The 15,376-nt window shown below is 29.8% G+C and overlaps 1 protein-coding gene across 1 annotated transcript; it reads right to left on the reverse strand.

Annotated features, from left to right (window-relative positions):
- Positions 1–5,470: 5,470 nt before the first annotated feature.
- On the reverse strand, positions 5,471–9,270 carry LOC106766884 (NAP1-related protein 2). The gene is made up of 10 exons (XM_014651661.2): positions 9,036–9,270; positions 8,642–8,767; positions 8,501–8,551; positions 8,227–8,298; positions 7,911–8,024; positions 7,770–7,828; positions 6,955–7,015; positions 6,790–6,846; positions 6,624–6,665; positions 5,471–5,856 (listed from the first exon to the last, which is right to left on the reverse strand). Exons 1-10 carry the CDS (start codon positions 9,150–9,152, stop codon positions 5,800–5,802), a joined length of 756 nt encoding a protein of 251 aa, XP_014507147.1. The 5' UTR covers positions 9,153–9,270; the 3' UTR covers positions 5,471–5,799.
- Between the last annotated feature and the right edge of the window lie 6,106 nt (positions 9,271–15,376).

Here is a 15,376-nt window from a genome sequence, read left to right on the forward strand (position 1 = left end):
AAAACGATTCCGACAGCCAAGAGTCCGACAGCGAGATTAGCAACCTTCCGAGAGCAAGATTCCGAGAGCACAAAACACCACGATTCCGATTCCACAGTGACAAGGCAACAGCGCAAGAGAGCGAGAAGGAGAAACAAAGCAAGAGAGCGAGAACGCAAAAGGGCAAAGTCTGAAACCGTGCTCAATGAAAGGCGCCAACTCTAAAATTTTCATTCGAAAACCATTACCCAGAGTACCCCTCACTTCCCATTATGCCCCTCACTTAAGTGACATTCTCTCACCATTTTTCAGCCACTCAAGACACGCCATGTGGCGTTGTCAAAAGTGTGTCAAAAAACGTTGTCAACAAAACGTTTTCGAATTTTTATCTACAGATATTTACTATCCCCACGGGTAGTGGATATTTTAATATCCACTTCTAAAGATATTGGATACAGGTAGTATACTACCTGATTCGCGAGTACCCATTACCTGAAAAAATAATAAAAAAAATTAATTTATGTAAAGTTTTAATTAAATTTAATTATAAATTAAATTAAATTATATTTTATTAGGTTAATTTTAATTAAAATTAAATTTAGTTTATATTTAATTTAATTTATATTATATTATATAAATATATATATATATATATATATATATTGTAATTTTATATAAATTTTATTTTAAAGTGTATAAAATATATATTTTTTTTTTATGTTTTTGTAAGTATCCGCAAGTACACGCGAATATTTTTTAAATGGATACTCAATGGGTAGTGGATAGAATTTTATCCGACGAATTGAGTTGCGAGTGGACACTATCTGTACCTGACCCGACCTGTTACCATTCTTAAATGTGAGTAAAAAATCACCAAAAAAGTTGAAACACTAACACTATAAAAAAAAAAAAAAAACAAGAAAAAGATTTCATCAGTAGTGTTAATGGCCTATTTGATCTCTTACATGGTAAGCTAGATCGATAGAGGAAGACAACGATGACCAGACCTTGGGTGACAATAGTGGTGGATTGCCAACGAAAAAAGATGAAGAAAGTGGTATACGTTTAGAACACAAAAAAAATTCTAAAAATTATCAACGAAAAAAATTCGTTATAAACTTCTAATTGAGGAAATTTTATATCCAATTGTAATATCTAAAGAAAAAATATCTCAGTATTTAATCAAAAAATTCGTTAACAATTATCGAAGAAAAAATTTATTAGTAATTAAAAAAAGTTTTTCGATAATTATTGAAAAAAATTATTGATAAATTCCGTCAATAAATTTTACGAATTGGTTCACTTTTTTTTCTTTCTTAGCTTTTCATTTCTTTTCTCGATATCCTCATTGACTCCAAAACCAAGCGAATTCTAGCCATAGATTTTTCTGCTTTCTAAGTTTCGAAACCAATCCACTCAAGAATTGCATAAGAACATAACACTAGATAATAATTTCCCAATTTCTACAAAACCCTGACGTTACAATCCAAGCAGTTTCTTGTGGATTTTGTAATAGAGGTGTTCTTTCTTGGTCAGTGATTGACAGAAGAGAGGGCCAAAACAATACAAGCTGAACTTCATCTTCGAAAAATCTAGCATTCATCACATTCATTGCAATTAAAAAGAAGAGAAAAATCATCTTTCTCTCCCTCTGAACCTTTTGAAGTGTCTTCAAAGCATAAGCAATGATTGAATGAATAGCCATTGGAAGAAAGCGCAGCACAATGACGGTAAGGCACAACGGTGACGGTGGTTTTGAGTGGTCTGAACAAAAAAGAAACTGGTTTTGTAGAAAGACTACAGGAGAGAAAAACAACCAGGAAAAAGATTTTCACACCTAATATTAAAAAACACATATTAGTTTGGTTATCTTTATAATTAAGATTGTCAAAACTGTAATCAAAATTATTGAGAGGAGTGATTAAAGTAGAAATATAAAAGATTGTTTGATGTGAAAAAAATCTAATATTAAATTGACTGATGGACAGTAGCATGATTGTAGTTTTGGTAAAATAGGAAGAGTAACATAGTATTTATTCCCACTGAGAGTGGAAAAAAAGATTCATGAAAATCTGTGCTTTCTACGTGCCACTTTTTCAGTGCAGAAATATGTGATTTTGTCATGGCTTGTCACTTTATTCTCCAAAAGATGAATTCTGAATTGACCTTTTACTGTTTGTGTTCCAGAATAGTGTTCAGCATAGGGCACTGGGTCACTCATTCTGTGTAATTTATTTAATCACAAAACAATTATGTGGGTTTTTGCATTATGATAGTTTTGCTGTCTCCAACAATAATTTGAAGCACATATATAGATGAAGATGCCATGCATGTTGTGTCCTCTCGTGTGCCACAAAATTAAATGCCAAAACCCTCTGTTACAATTTTGTTTGTGCTGTCTGAAAAAGCTGCCTCAGTTTCTAAATCCTCAAGCCTGAAAATAACACGTCATTCAAAATATTTCTCTCTTTTTTGGACAACAATGCTTGAGAGATTCATCCACCTATATAGGGAACTCCAACACATGCTACAAATTTTGTAGGGTCGTCTGGATATTACAACTACAGAGAGAGAGAGAAGTATCAAACCACTAGATGCCTATTAGCCTCACAAATCTCATTATTCTCTTGTCTTTGCTCAGATTTTATTTTAGAACATTGTCTTGTAAATGTTATATCAGTTCCTAATGCATATGCATCATTGTTGTGATTACTTTATACACAATTATTGGATTTTGGCTCAAGTGTCATCATCGTCCACTCAAATAGCATGTTTCTTCACAATTTCAATCACATTTTACATATATCTACAGCTCAAAAAGAGATATTTTCCTGGGCAGAAGAAGAAAGTCGTAAAGAGTAGTTGTAAATTATAATATCTACATTAAATCAATGCCAGCCATATAAAAAGTAAGCCATTGAAGTAATCTCTTTTATATATGTAGATAAGTATCTTCTGAAAAAGGCTATATAATTTTATTCAATTCTGTTTCATAAATGAACATTTGAACAGGTCATACTTTTTTGTCTCATTATTTCAACAGATGAAATCAAAACATAACTATAACAGTGAATGGTATATTAATGAAAACTGGATCTAACACAAGTGGCAAAAGTTCAAATTTTGGCTCCAAAAGATTTTATATTTAATGTCCAAGAGTGTATTATCATGATCTCTTCAAGAAAGGAAAAGACTTAGGAATGAAATGGAATAGTTACGGAATGAGGGAAAAGAAGAAAAAAGTGGCAAAGTTGGGAACAGTGATGTTGACTTGAAGTTTAACCCATTATATAGTTTTACCTTAGATACAAGGTCGTGGTCAATTCTTAAATGACACCAAGAAAACTCCAGCATTTGATTTGATGTGTGGAATTTTGTGGTCCATATTACTATCCCAGCAAAGAACACGTGGGTCTTGAATGTTGGAATCCTCTGAATTATGTCTCCATGTTCGAATCCTCTACAATCAAAGTGAAGCGATTTTACTGGAAGCAACATTGCTGAATATCTCATCTGATCTAACAGACTGAAGAGCGAATGGCAAACATTCTCCTAAAGCACCTACCAACAAAAAAGGTTAAAAGTTCTTTGATTATTTTGTTATGCTATGCAGTACAATTCACTCACCACTCTTTTCAACCTTGTAAAACAATTGGTAAGCAAGTACAGTACAGTGTCTAAATCTGGGGCCACTGTGTCAATCTTCTGAGTTTCTCATCACATAACCACACATCTCTTTTCTATTATCTTCATCTTACCTTAGATCAACTTAAACAACATCTATCTACAATTCGAGTTTAAAATATTGAATGAATGTTTTCATCTTTGGTCCAAGATATAAATGGGGATTTGTCACAGCATGGTTCGGCCCAATTACATGTTTTCTTTGGGTTGGACCTTGCTAGTATTTTAGTATATAGTCAGGGGTATATTTTAGAATACTTATTTAAAGAACAAACGCGATGCCCTATTTTTTGCATAGGGTCCAGAGAGTTGGACCAAAATCTCTATTACTTTAATAAACATTAAATTACTTTCGATCCAAAAAGAGAGCGATTATGTTACTGGCGCAAGTTTTGATGAATAGAATCTAAACAAAAATGTGACGAACTAAAACAAAAGTAAAGAGCTGATTTAAAAAAAAAAAAATGAGAAGTCAAAACAGTTAAGACAAAGAACAGAGAATAGGGTAAAATTCTTCTGGTAAATTATTGAAAATGAATTTTTCTCGGATGTATATTTAAAATTATGTTAAGCTTGTTGTTTACTTCAGTTTTCCACCTTAAAATATGCGTTTAATTTTACAAGAATCTAAAATTATATTCAAATCAGAACAACAACAAAAAAACGGATATATCTAATATTTTATAAATTTTAACCAAAATGAGAGTACTTGGTTTACAGAAAAAGTAGCTGAACTTCTTAGAAATAAAAGCAACGTGTTCTGTTGAGATTGAGAACAATGTTTAGGTTCCATCCATTTGGGTTTTATTTTTCATTTCTTGGCTCTGACAGCAATGATCATTAGATTTCTATACTTTGGATTAACATCTCCGGCTAGGAAAACGTCATCCCTGCTTTCATTCAGCATTGAATTAATTTTGAATTTTTAAAAATGAAAAACTTGAACTGTTTCGAATTATTTTTTAATTTTTTTGTTTGAATTTTGAATTTCAGTAGAATAATTCACTTTTCACTAAATCAAAAAACAAAGTATATAATTAAAGGCCAAATTATCATTATTAAGTTTTTTGAAATTAATATAAATAATGTTTAATAATTTGAAATGATAAGTTTTACATTAACATTAGTAAACAGAAGAGAAAAAAAAAGATCAGGACAGATAAAAATGAAAAAGAACTAAGCTATAGATACAGACAAATAGAAAATAGAAAGAAAATTAGAGGTGAGATGACAAAAAAAGAAAAAAATAATAGTAAAAAGACAAAAAAATGAGATAATAAAAATGTTAAAATAATAAGATAGAAAAACAAAGAGAAGTAAAGTAGGGAGAAGAGATAGTATAGACATAACGGAGAAAATGAGATGAAAGAGACAATAGAGGGACAAAAACATAAGGAAAGGGACAGAGTATACATAGCAAGGAGAGAAACAGATATAAGAGACAAAAAGAAAAAATAAATACAGAAACAAATATTTCTTAAAAAATTGTAATAGAAACAAATTACTCTTTAAAAAGTTTTCATTATTTATTTAGAAATCCTTCTCCAGACTTATTATAATACATTGATTTGACTTAAAGTCATTCCCAACCCTATTATAATATGTTAACATTTAAATTATCATAATTTTATATATATGTTCAGTGGTGAGAATGGTATTAATGTGAATTATATATAGATATGATGAGCTGTGACACCGGGTTGATAATAATTGGTCAATAACATATTATCAATAAATAGAAAAGGAAAAGAAAGACCATTCCAACTGAGGGAAACAGATGGCAAACCATTTGAAATGGTGGAATATCTTGGCAAAATTCCTCAATAGTAATTTTATGATAGATAACAGATCCAAATATACAATAAATACTGTAACTTTACTATGTAATTCCACAACAAAGAACAGTTGAGACAACTAGTATACCAGTAGTAACAACCCAAAAAAGTGCGCAAGGGATGAAACCGGCAAAACAACTTCACAGAATAATTAATAAATTATGGTCAGAACTACTAACTTTCTAGATAGCTCCACCTGCTAAAAACCTTGAAAAAATGGCAATGGCCACCATGCCCAAAACCTACATATTCAACCAGAGAAAAATAAATAGGAAAAATAAACACCACCATAAGGCATTTTTCAAATATCATTGCTTTCCTCGTCATCATCATCTTCTTGGTCATCCTCATCCTTTTCCTGTCAATGATAATTATACTTTCTAAGAAAAATATTTCTATCCACTGTATTTTGGAAGTCCTAATGACATTTAGAATTTAAAACACATCTTAAAATGCTATTGTTAAGTAAAAGAGCAATAACTCGTATCAAACATCTTAAAATGCATTCATATTCTTTGTTGTTTACAGATCATTAATGATTACAACTTTGAGCATTTTTATGTATCTTCACAAAAACATTTTTTGTTATTGTTCAAATCATATTGTTCCAGATATATTAAGGAGTAATAAAGAAAAAGGAGGATGAAACACTGAATTGATATTAACTTAGATGTATATAAAAGTATGTTGATACTAACCCATCTTTATAATCGAATCCTAACTAACTCAGGAACTAAAGCATGGTAAAATAAATCCTAATGAATAAGATAAAAAAACTAACCCTAAAGAAATTATGATATGATAAAATATTTTTCCTCATACTCAAACAATTATTAAATAGAATTCACATCACATTGGTCTTTCTTGTATTCGTTTTCTTTATGTTAACATCTATATAACCAAAAATTAAAGCATTCAGTTAAACCTGAGTTCAAAATATGACTGCTATAAGTGACTTGTACATGTTCAGTATTAAACTTTGAATTAGGTTTAGTATCCATTGACTAAATTTTGGACGAATTACAGCATGGATCCAGCAAGATTCCATAAAACATAAACAACAATACTCCAATCATATTTGCCAATCATATATTCTTTTTCAAAGTAAATTAGAACTTCAATTACCTCATCATCACCTTCATCATCAAAATCCTCTTCGTCAAACTCCTGTTCCCAAGTCAATTACCATTAGAAACACCATGGGAGAAATTAGCAAAGTAGAATGAGTAATTAAGTGTGAGGTTTGAAAATACAATACACAGAAGACAAAAAGGTTAAAATTTTAACTTACATTGTTGAAATAAGTAAGTGGATTTGGCCATAAATCATCTTTGATCAATTCTGCAACCTGCATTTAGTGTGATTAATGTTTTGGGACCAAAGTGAAAGAGAAAACAGAAAATCACTAAAGAACTTCCATCTGGAAAGAATTTTACAAGGCTAGACAAAAATATACCTCATCATGAATTTCATCCGCATCGTCTTTCTGTTCAGAGTCACTAAACCAAGTAAAGAAACTGCATTTATTGGCACAAGAAAATTTAAATATTGGCCACTGAGTCCATGAACCATTCACGAAAGGATATTTATTAACATTTCCTTCAAATATTATGAAGAACACGAAAAGCTTTTGCTGACACAAGGGAAAGAAGTTTTCTTATAAACAGTTATTCTCACTTGCTTAAAATTACCCAGTTAAAACATTTGGCCAGGGCATCAAATATTTGCATGCTATCATCCTTGTTCAGATTTCAAAACAAAACTGGAGAATTCTAACTAGTCCGAATAGATTATTTCTACCAACTCTGCACAGGTCAATGCCCTTCGCATTCTAATCTTTTAAATAGTTATTCTAGTATAGAAAAGTATACTACTACGTAGAAAAGTGCCACTAATATTTCAAATAGTTATTCTAGTATAGAAAAGTATAATACAACACAGAAAAAGTGTCACAGGGAAACACATTGAAAAATACAGCCATGTCTTCTGAATCAAAGTGGAAAATGACATAACAAAAGCAGACATCACAAACAACGTATATTTTCTTGATCTGCCAATTGATCAATTTGAATGCCAGAAAACTCCAGCCTCCAACAGTAGTTTCTGTCTTTTCTTTTTCCAAAAGAAAAGGCCTGGCCAAGAAAACGAGTGGTCTAGTATACAAAAACGAAAATGGGTGCATAACCATGGCTATCTTCGTTTATAATATTACTGTGCTCAGAACAGAAACTAAAAAAAAAAGAGCATAAAAACAAAAGTTTAGGTATCAACCTGATATCAATACGACCCCGCTTCCCATTCTTGTCAAGATTGACTCCATTGGGTAATCCCTGTATACTTAAGGATTATGTTTCAAAGTGAAAACTGTAGGTGCTGATGGGGTGGGGAGAATAAATGAATTTATGGCCTTACCTTGCCCTCTTTCCATTTAATGGGGGTAGCAGTTATCTTTGTTGATCCTTCTTCAAAGAAGGTAAAAGTCTTCGTAAGCTTTGTATTCTCAAAATAGGGATTGGGATTGAAATTCTGGACAAAAAATAATTAAAAACTAGTCAATTTTTGTCTGTAGAGAATTAACATCGGGCTAGTCTTCAAAGGTGATTAACAACTGGTCATTTTTGTCTGTAGACACATTTAAATCACTGCTATAAAGGATAGCACCACTTCAGTAAATACAAGGTATTTTTTTGGGCGTGAGAGGGTGAGAAAAAGAGCAAGAATAACTTACAAAGGTGATTGAGTACCCAGATTTGACATCTTTATTATCTTCAACCTCGAGAGAACCCAAATACTTAAATATCTACAAACAAAGGGTGACAGCAATGACTAAAACTTCATCAACAGGTTTATCAGTAACCAACGGAACAAAGCATTGAAAGCACTCTCGTGTAAACCTCACAAAGTGGCAAAACACCCCAAGTAAATAAATAGACAGAATCTAACACGAAGGACAATTTAACATAACTGCAAAACTTCACCACGTATGAGGATAGAAGTCAAACCTTTTGATCCTCTAAATTCAGAAGTTCACAAAGAGCAGGGTGACTCATAAACTGCACAAGCCAAACAAAGATAAATCTAACAAAATATTTCAAAGTCGTATCCTGTCATAACAATAATCAAATTAAAAAATTGAAACTCACAGCAGTAAACCAGAAATCAGGAATAGATTTGACGATGATCTCATTTCGCTTATCGTAAACTGGCTTCCTTATCTCGTTAAACTTCTGCTCTACTTCGAGGACCTTATCACTCGCCTCCTCATTGATCTAGAACGACATCAAAATTGAAATTGAAAATGAAATTCAAAATCAATGCACAATAGCACAATTTTCAAATTCATCGTCAATGCACCAATAGCATAATTAACATTCACAGTTCATAAAATACAATTTCGTCATGTTAATTAGAGGAATCGAAAAATTTGGCGACAGTTTAAAACGGAGAATGAAAACCTAAAAAACTGGAAAATATGAATTCAATCGATGAGTGAGCACTTAGCGTAGAAAGATGAGGTGGAATGGGAAATGATGAAACCTTGTCGAGTTCGTCTTGGACCTCTTGCAACTTCTCAATGGAGAGGATGAGTTTTTCGTCGATGGTATCTTCCAAATTCTCGGCGATTTTCAACTTCTTCGTCTTGTCGCCAACCATCTTCGCCTGAAACGCGCTTTTTCAAAAGCGAGGGGGTTGTTTGGTGTGGCAGAGGAAGCCCAGTGAAAAGTGTGGGAAATATGGTTAGGGTTTTGCGGGTTTAGGCTCGAAATACTCGCTGACGAATATAAATAGGCTATCCCATATCCCAGGACAAGTGTACATGGAATGTGTTTTTGACATTTTGCCCAAGCTGACGTGGGCACATGAATTATCAACATTCAACTATAAATGCATATTTTGAGTTCCCCTTCTTGTACAAGCAAGAATTAGGATAGACAAATTCTAGAATGATAGGATATGGATACAACCATCAAAATTAATTTATGTTTAAAATTGGATATAGATAATTACTTATATTTTAAGTAAGGAATGTTTAATGATTTATCTTTTATATTTCGTATGGTAATGAGAAGGATACGTGGATATCTATATCTTTTATAGTCATCCGCACTTTTCTGTTCAAAAATATTAAAACGTTTTCCATTTATTAGATAATTTAAGAAATCTTGTATTAGTATTTGTTTGGATCTTTACTTTTTGTAACTTGATACAATTTAAGTATTTTTATTATTCTTTGTAATTATTTAACTTTTGTTTCATTTTATTTAATGGTCAACTTATGTCATTTGTCTCCTTTTTTTTAGAAAAATATTAATTTAGTTTATTTTTCTTTATACATCTTAATTTGGTTTTTATTTTGAAAATTTTGATGTAAATTGTTTCGACTGTTAATGCACTAATAACGTTAAAAAGATGTTATGTGTCAATTTGTAATTTTTTATTTTTAAAAAATTAAATATTTGTCACGTGTCAAGTTGATTTTGTTTAGCATAATATGATAGTGACAAGTTGTCACTCTTACATTATATCATTCCTTAGTCTCAAGTCTCACTTTAATCTTATTTGTTTTTAAAATTAAATCATTTCAATTCATTTTCAAATTAAAACCAAATTTAATTTTTATATAAATGTTATACAAATACTTTTATTAAAATTGATATTTTTATTAAATATTTTAATAAGATTAAATTTATTTAAATCTTTCTTCTAAGTTGTTTAATCTACCAATATCAAATAATCTTTAATTTCTACCTTACCAACTTCCAAAACATCAGCAGGTTCTAACACATAAGTTATTACCCTATCTTTAGCAAGATCTTATAAGGTCTAATAAACTTAGGAGAAAGTTTTTTAATCAGATAATCCTTCTTAAACAGTAGTCGGGGGTACTTCAGAAAAACATTATCCTCAATTTCAAACTCTAACAATCACCTTCTTTGATCTATATATAACCTTCTTTGTTGTTAGCCTTAGCAACTCTAACCCAACCAACATAGCTTTTCCATCTTGATACTAACAAAGTGGTATCATGTATCTCCTTCCATATAATGCCTCATACGACACCATTTCAATACTAGCATGATGATTGTTGTTATAGGTGAACTTTATCAGTGCTAACATTGATTAGACGAGTCTAGCAATATCTATTGGATGTGGTTTTCCACACTGATTAGATGAGTTTAACAAATATACTAGACAAGTATGTTCATACAATAATTAGATAAATATAGCAAAAAACATTAGACAAGTTTGTCCATAAACTCATTAGACGAGTCTAAGCATGTTTGACAATAATTTTACATGATCTAAGTTATTTACATGTATTATTTGTTGAAGTTTGTAAATATGGTTATATGTTTCCTATCATCTTTATTGATTGTTAAAGATAGTGTATCCAATTCATTGGTATTGTTGAAGATAATTTGTCCATAAATGATTACACGATATTAGATGAGTTTGCCCACACCCAGGTTACACGAGTTAATTAACAAAAAATAATTGAGTTTGTGCATACACTATTAGATGAGTGTGACAAAATATATTAGACGAATCATTTTATACACTAATTAGACAAGGATAGAAAAATACATTAGACAATTGTGTTTATACACTAATCAGACGAGTCTTTCAATACACATTAGACGAGTCTATTTATACATTAAGTACACGAGTCTATCAATATATATTAGATGAGTCGTTTCATACATTGATTAAGCAAGTATAGGAATATGCATTAGATGAGTGTGTCTAAATATTGATTAAACGAGTCTACCAACATAGATAAGTCTAGTCATACACAAATTAGACGAGTTTATCAATAAGTTACTTCATATAAATACGAAATAATAAAATAAACTAAAACTGAAAAACTTACATAAAATAAGTAAATAATGAACAAATATACAAATAGTTGTAATGAAAAAATAAACCATGATGATAATTGAAGATACAAGATGAAATAAAAGATGGAGAACCTAAGTGGGGAGGAAGGTAAATGACAAACAAGATAACTGACAGAAGAAATAAATGACAAGGAATTAGCAGAAAGGATTTTAAGGTGAAAAGTAGATTTCGATAACCAAAACCATATTCCAGTTTTAGTCATTATAGTGCTTTCAATAAAGTATTGTCTGAGTTTACAATATGAGAAATACAAGGAAAGATATAACTTCTTAATAGAAGTGTATCGATTACGAGTATATTAGAAATTCTACAAGCAATACACATTCATTTCATTCCAATTTCATATTCTTGAGAGAACAAGTAAACTATTATTCCAATTTTATATTCCTGAAACAACAAACAAAAAATAGTAGTATTTGACGTTGAAATATATAGTTTTAAATATAATCAATATCAAAAAATTGTAATATTTTGAAATTTAAATATGTTTTTAGTTCCTAAATTATCATTTAATTTTTTTTTTGTTTTTCTTTCAAATTTGTTTTATTTTCATTCTATCATTTTAGAAAGTTACAAATTTATTTTTCTATAATCGCTGTAGTTAGTTTTTTTTGTTAGGGTTAAATATGTTTTTGGTTCCTTAACTTTTAGTGAAAATTGGAATTAGTCTCTCTTCAAAACTTTGGCCTAATTTAGTCTCACAACTTTAGAAATGTATGAATTTAGTCTTTTTAACCAAATTTTGTTAACTTTATTTGATGTTTCAAACGTGTTTCTCTATTGACATTGAATCAAATATGTGTCAACCAGTATAAACAATCCAAATGCTATTATAAAACGTGCTTGAAACATCAAATAAACCTAACAAAATTTAATTAAAAGGACTAAATTCATACATTTTTAAAGTTGGGGGACTAATTAGGCTAAAGTTTTGAAGAGGGCCTAATTCCAAATTTCACTGAAAGTTAAGGAATCAAAAACATATTTAACCCTTTTTTTTACTTGATAAACACTATGTTACGTCCCTAGATACGTGTATTTAGTCCTAGATCGGCAAGATAGTTTGGTAGCAAACATTGTGTCACGTCCTCAGCTCAATAAAGTCAGCAATAAAGTCGGCAAGACACGTATATTACTTCTCAGGTCAGCAAGGTATTCAGATAACTTGGTAAGGCGTTAAGATAGTCCAGTAAAGTACATGGAAAATTCAGATAGTTTGGTCGAAGTCTAAAGAGCTCAATAAGGTGTTATCCAAGTTATGTGAACTACCCACCGAACTATCCAAGTTCCCCATATACTTTACTGTACTATCTAAATTTTTCATTCACCTTATCGAGTTATCATACCTACTCACCGAATTATATGGATGTCTTGCCGACCTGGGACTTTAGAAAGCAAAAAAGCAAATAAAACAAAATTTAGAAGAAAAACGAAACCCAAAATAAATGATAATTTAAAGATAAATAAGATATTTAACCTTTCAATTTATTTATTTTAAAGCTTCTTCTTATGCTACCTATTTAATATCAACCTACTTTAGTTTCAGTAAAGAAGACCCTCCATATGTCTTTCATACTAAATTTGAAAATATTATCTTAAGTATTTTATTTCCAAATAAAGATTGGAGTTATGTTTCATTATATGGTGTTGAGGTGTTAATTACTCTCTCTCTTTCATTTGTATCTACTATTGAACTCTTTTAGGTCTTGTTCACTTGAGTGTATTTAAGGGAGAGTAATTGAGTATATTTGAGAGGATTTGAAGGTAATTTTTTGTGTTTATTTGAGTAAATTTAGAGGTAAACGAGAGTGAATTTGAAAGTAAAGTTTGTGAAAATTAGTGTAGGATTTAATTTATGTGACAAATTAAAAAAAAAAAATACTTCCAAATCCACTCTCACTTATCTCCAAATCTATTAAAATAAATAACAAAAAAATTTATCTTCAAATCTTCTCAATTACTCTCTCCCAAATTCACTTAAGTGAACAAAACTTTAATCAACGATGAACCCCACAATTTACTTGTTTAAACTTTAAAAGTGTATTTCAAATTATTTATTTTTAACACACACTATTAAAATTATGTTAGATACCAAATTTACGTCCCAAATTGTTTGAATGGATTTAATTATTAACAATCTTTCAAGTTTTTATTCTATTTTTCATGAATTTCAAGTACAAGCAATGAATTTATTTTACTAGCTTCTTTTCTTTATTTGTACCAAATAGATTATTAAAAGAAGTTTAATGGTCATTATAATGTATTATTCATGAAATTTTATTACATTGTGGGCCAATAAAAAATAATCGTTGATATAATTTCTAAAATATGTATAACAAAACCTATAACTATAATTATATATAAAATATAAAATGATACACTTATTTAATGTCCTATTTTGTTTTTCCAATTTTATCCTTTTAATTATTATTTTTTAAATTTAAATAATTATTTACAATAAAAAAAAACTAGCTTTCAGTTTTATAATTTTATTAACTATTTTTTTGAATTCAAATAATTATTCATTATAATAAACAATTTATTTTTTTATTATTTTAGTAACTATTTTTTCAATTTAAATAATTACTCATAATATTATTTAAACAATATTATTTGTATTATTTTTTATTTTAATAAATAAAAATTATTTTATCTATAGTTATATTTATATATACTTTTTATTTTTTATAGTTATATAGCTTTTTTTTTTAATTTTACATTTTTAATTCCTACTTTTAAACTACCTATAGACAATTGTTTATAATAGTATAAAAAGTGTAAACCTATTTTAGATTATTATACATGAATATTTTAGTCTTGTTAAAACGGTTACCCGGTTCGATTTATCGCGGGTTGATCACTTAGTGAGTTAATCCAATCCGACTCATTTATTAACGAGCGAAAAATTCAAACCCGGTCTGATTCATTATGGGTTAGTGGGTAAACGAGTTGGGTCACTTACTCACTTAATTACAATCTTTTTTTAAAATAAATAAAAATTATTAACTTTCTATAATTGAAATCTAAACAAATTTCACTCTCAAATTTCACTCCTTGTTTAATTAGTTTTGAAAATAGGAAACTTAAATAATTTTGCAAGCAAAAAAAAATAATTAATACTATTTTATAAAATTAGAATTAAATTTTAATAAAATAAAATTAAGTATGTGGGTTAGGTTCAACTTGGATTAGCCAGAGTTTAAATATGACCCACATAAAAAAATATAATTTTTTCAAACCCAAGTTGATCAAAACCCGTGGTAAACCAGATTGACCCATGAATTATAACTTATTTTGATAACTCTAGAATATTTTTAGCTTTCTTAAAATTTGTGAAAAGAAAAAATTAAACAAAAGAATGGATTGCAAAGCTTGTAACAATGCGTATAAATATAGCATTATGTTCATTTAAAATTTTGTTCTTAAATTGTAATTTAAAAATGTACATTATTATATTTTACATATCTTTTTGAGAGCTACTCCTTCCACCACCCAAATAAATGGCTTCCTACACCTTCTAAAAAAATTTTAATTACAAAATTATTCTTTTTATTTTAATCTTTACTTTTTTTATTTTTTTTTATGAAAATCCTAAATTCCTATCTCTCATTTTCACTCACATCCGCGCAGCCCCACCCTTTCTCCCCATTCTTTCTTTCTTTCTCTCCATATTTGTTTCTTCCCAACCCATTCTCCACATATCTGTTTTCGTTCTTTCTTCTCCATTTTCGATTGATCACTTCCAACATTTGCTCCATCATTATCATCACCTTTCACTTTTTCATCATGAACAACTCTTTGTTTCAGCCCTCCATTGTTTTTCATCATCACGGGTGAGAGTTCCCTCATCCTTACCCAAAGCAACCTTTCGTGCCTTCAACTTATTAAGGTAGGTAAGTTCCATTGGAAGATACTTCACCCAAAGATCTTCCGAAGTTGGACAAACTGTGAAACCCTCCTGCATCAAAGCACGAGCA

Source organism: Vigna radiata, chromosome 7 (genome assembly GCF_000741045.1).
Source record: "Vigna radiata var. radiata cultivar VC1973A chromosome 7, Vradiata_ver6, whole genome shotgun sequence".
Lineage (NCBI taxonomy): Eukaryota > Viridiplantae > Streptophyta > Magnoliopsida > Fabales > Fabaceae > Vigna > Vigna radiata.

Coding starts and splice junctions, on each gene's coding strand:
- LOC106766884 (XM_014651661.2), bottom strand. CDS start 9,152: ATGGTTGGCGACAAGACGAAGAAGTTGAAAATCGCCGAGAATTTGGAA. Junction 8,552..8,641: donor CTGATTTCTGGTTTACTGCT/GTGAGTTTCAAT, acceptor TGGCTTGTGCAG/TTTATGAGTCACCCTGCTCT. Junction 8,299..8,500: donor TGAATTTAGAGGATCAAAAG/GTTTGACTTCTA, acceptor CTTTGTTTGTAG/ATATTTAAGTATTTGGGTTC.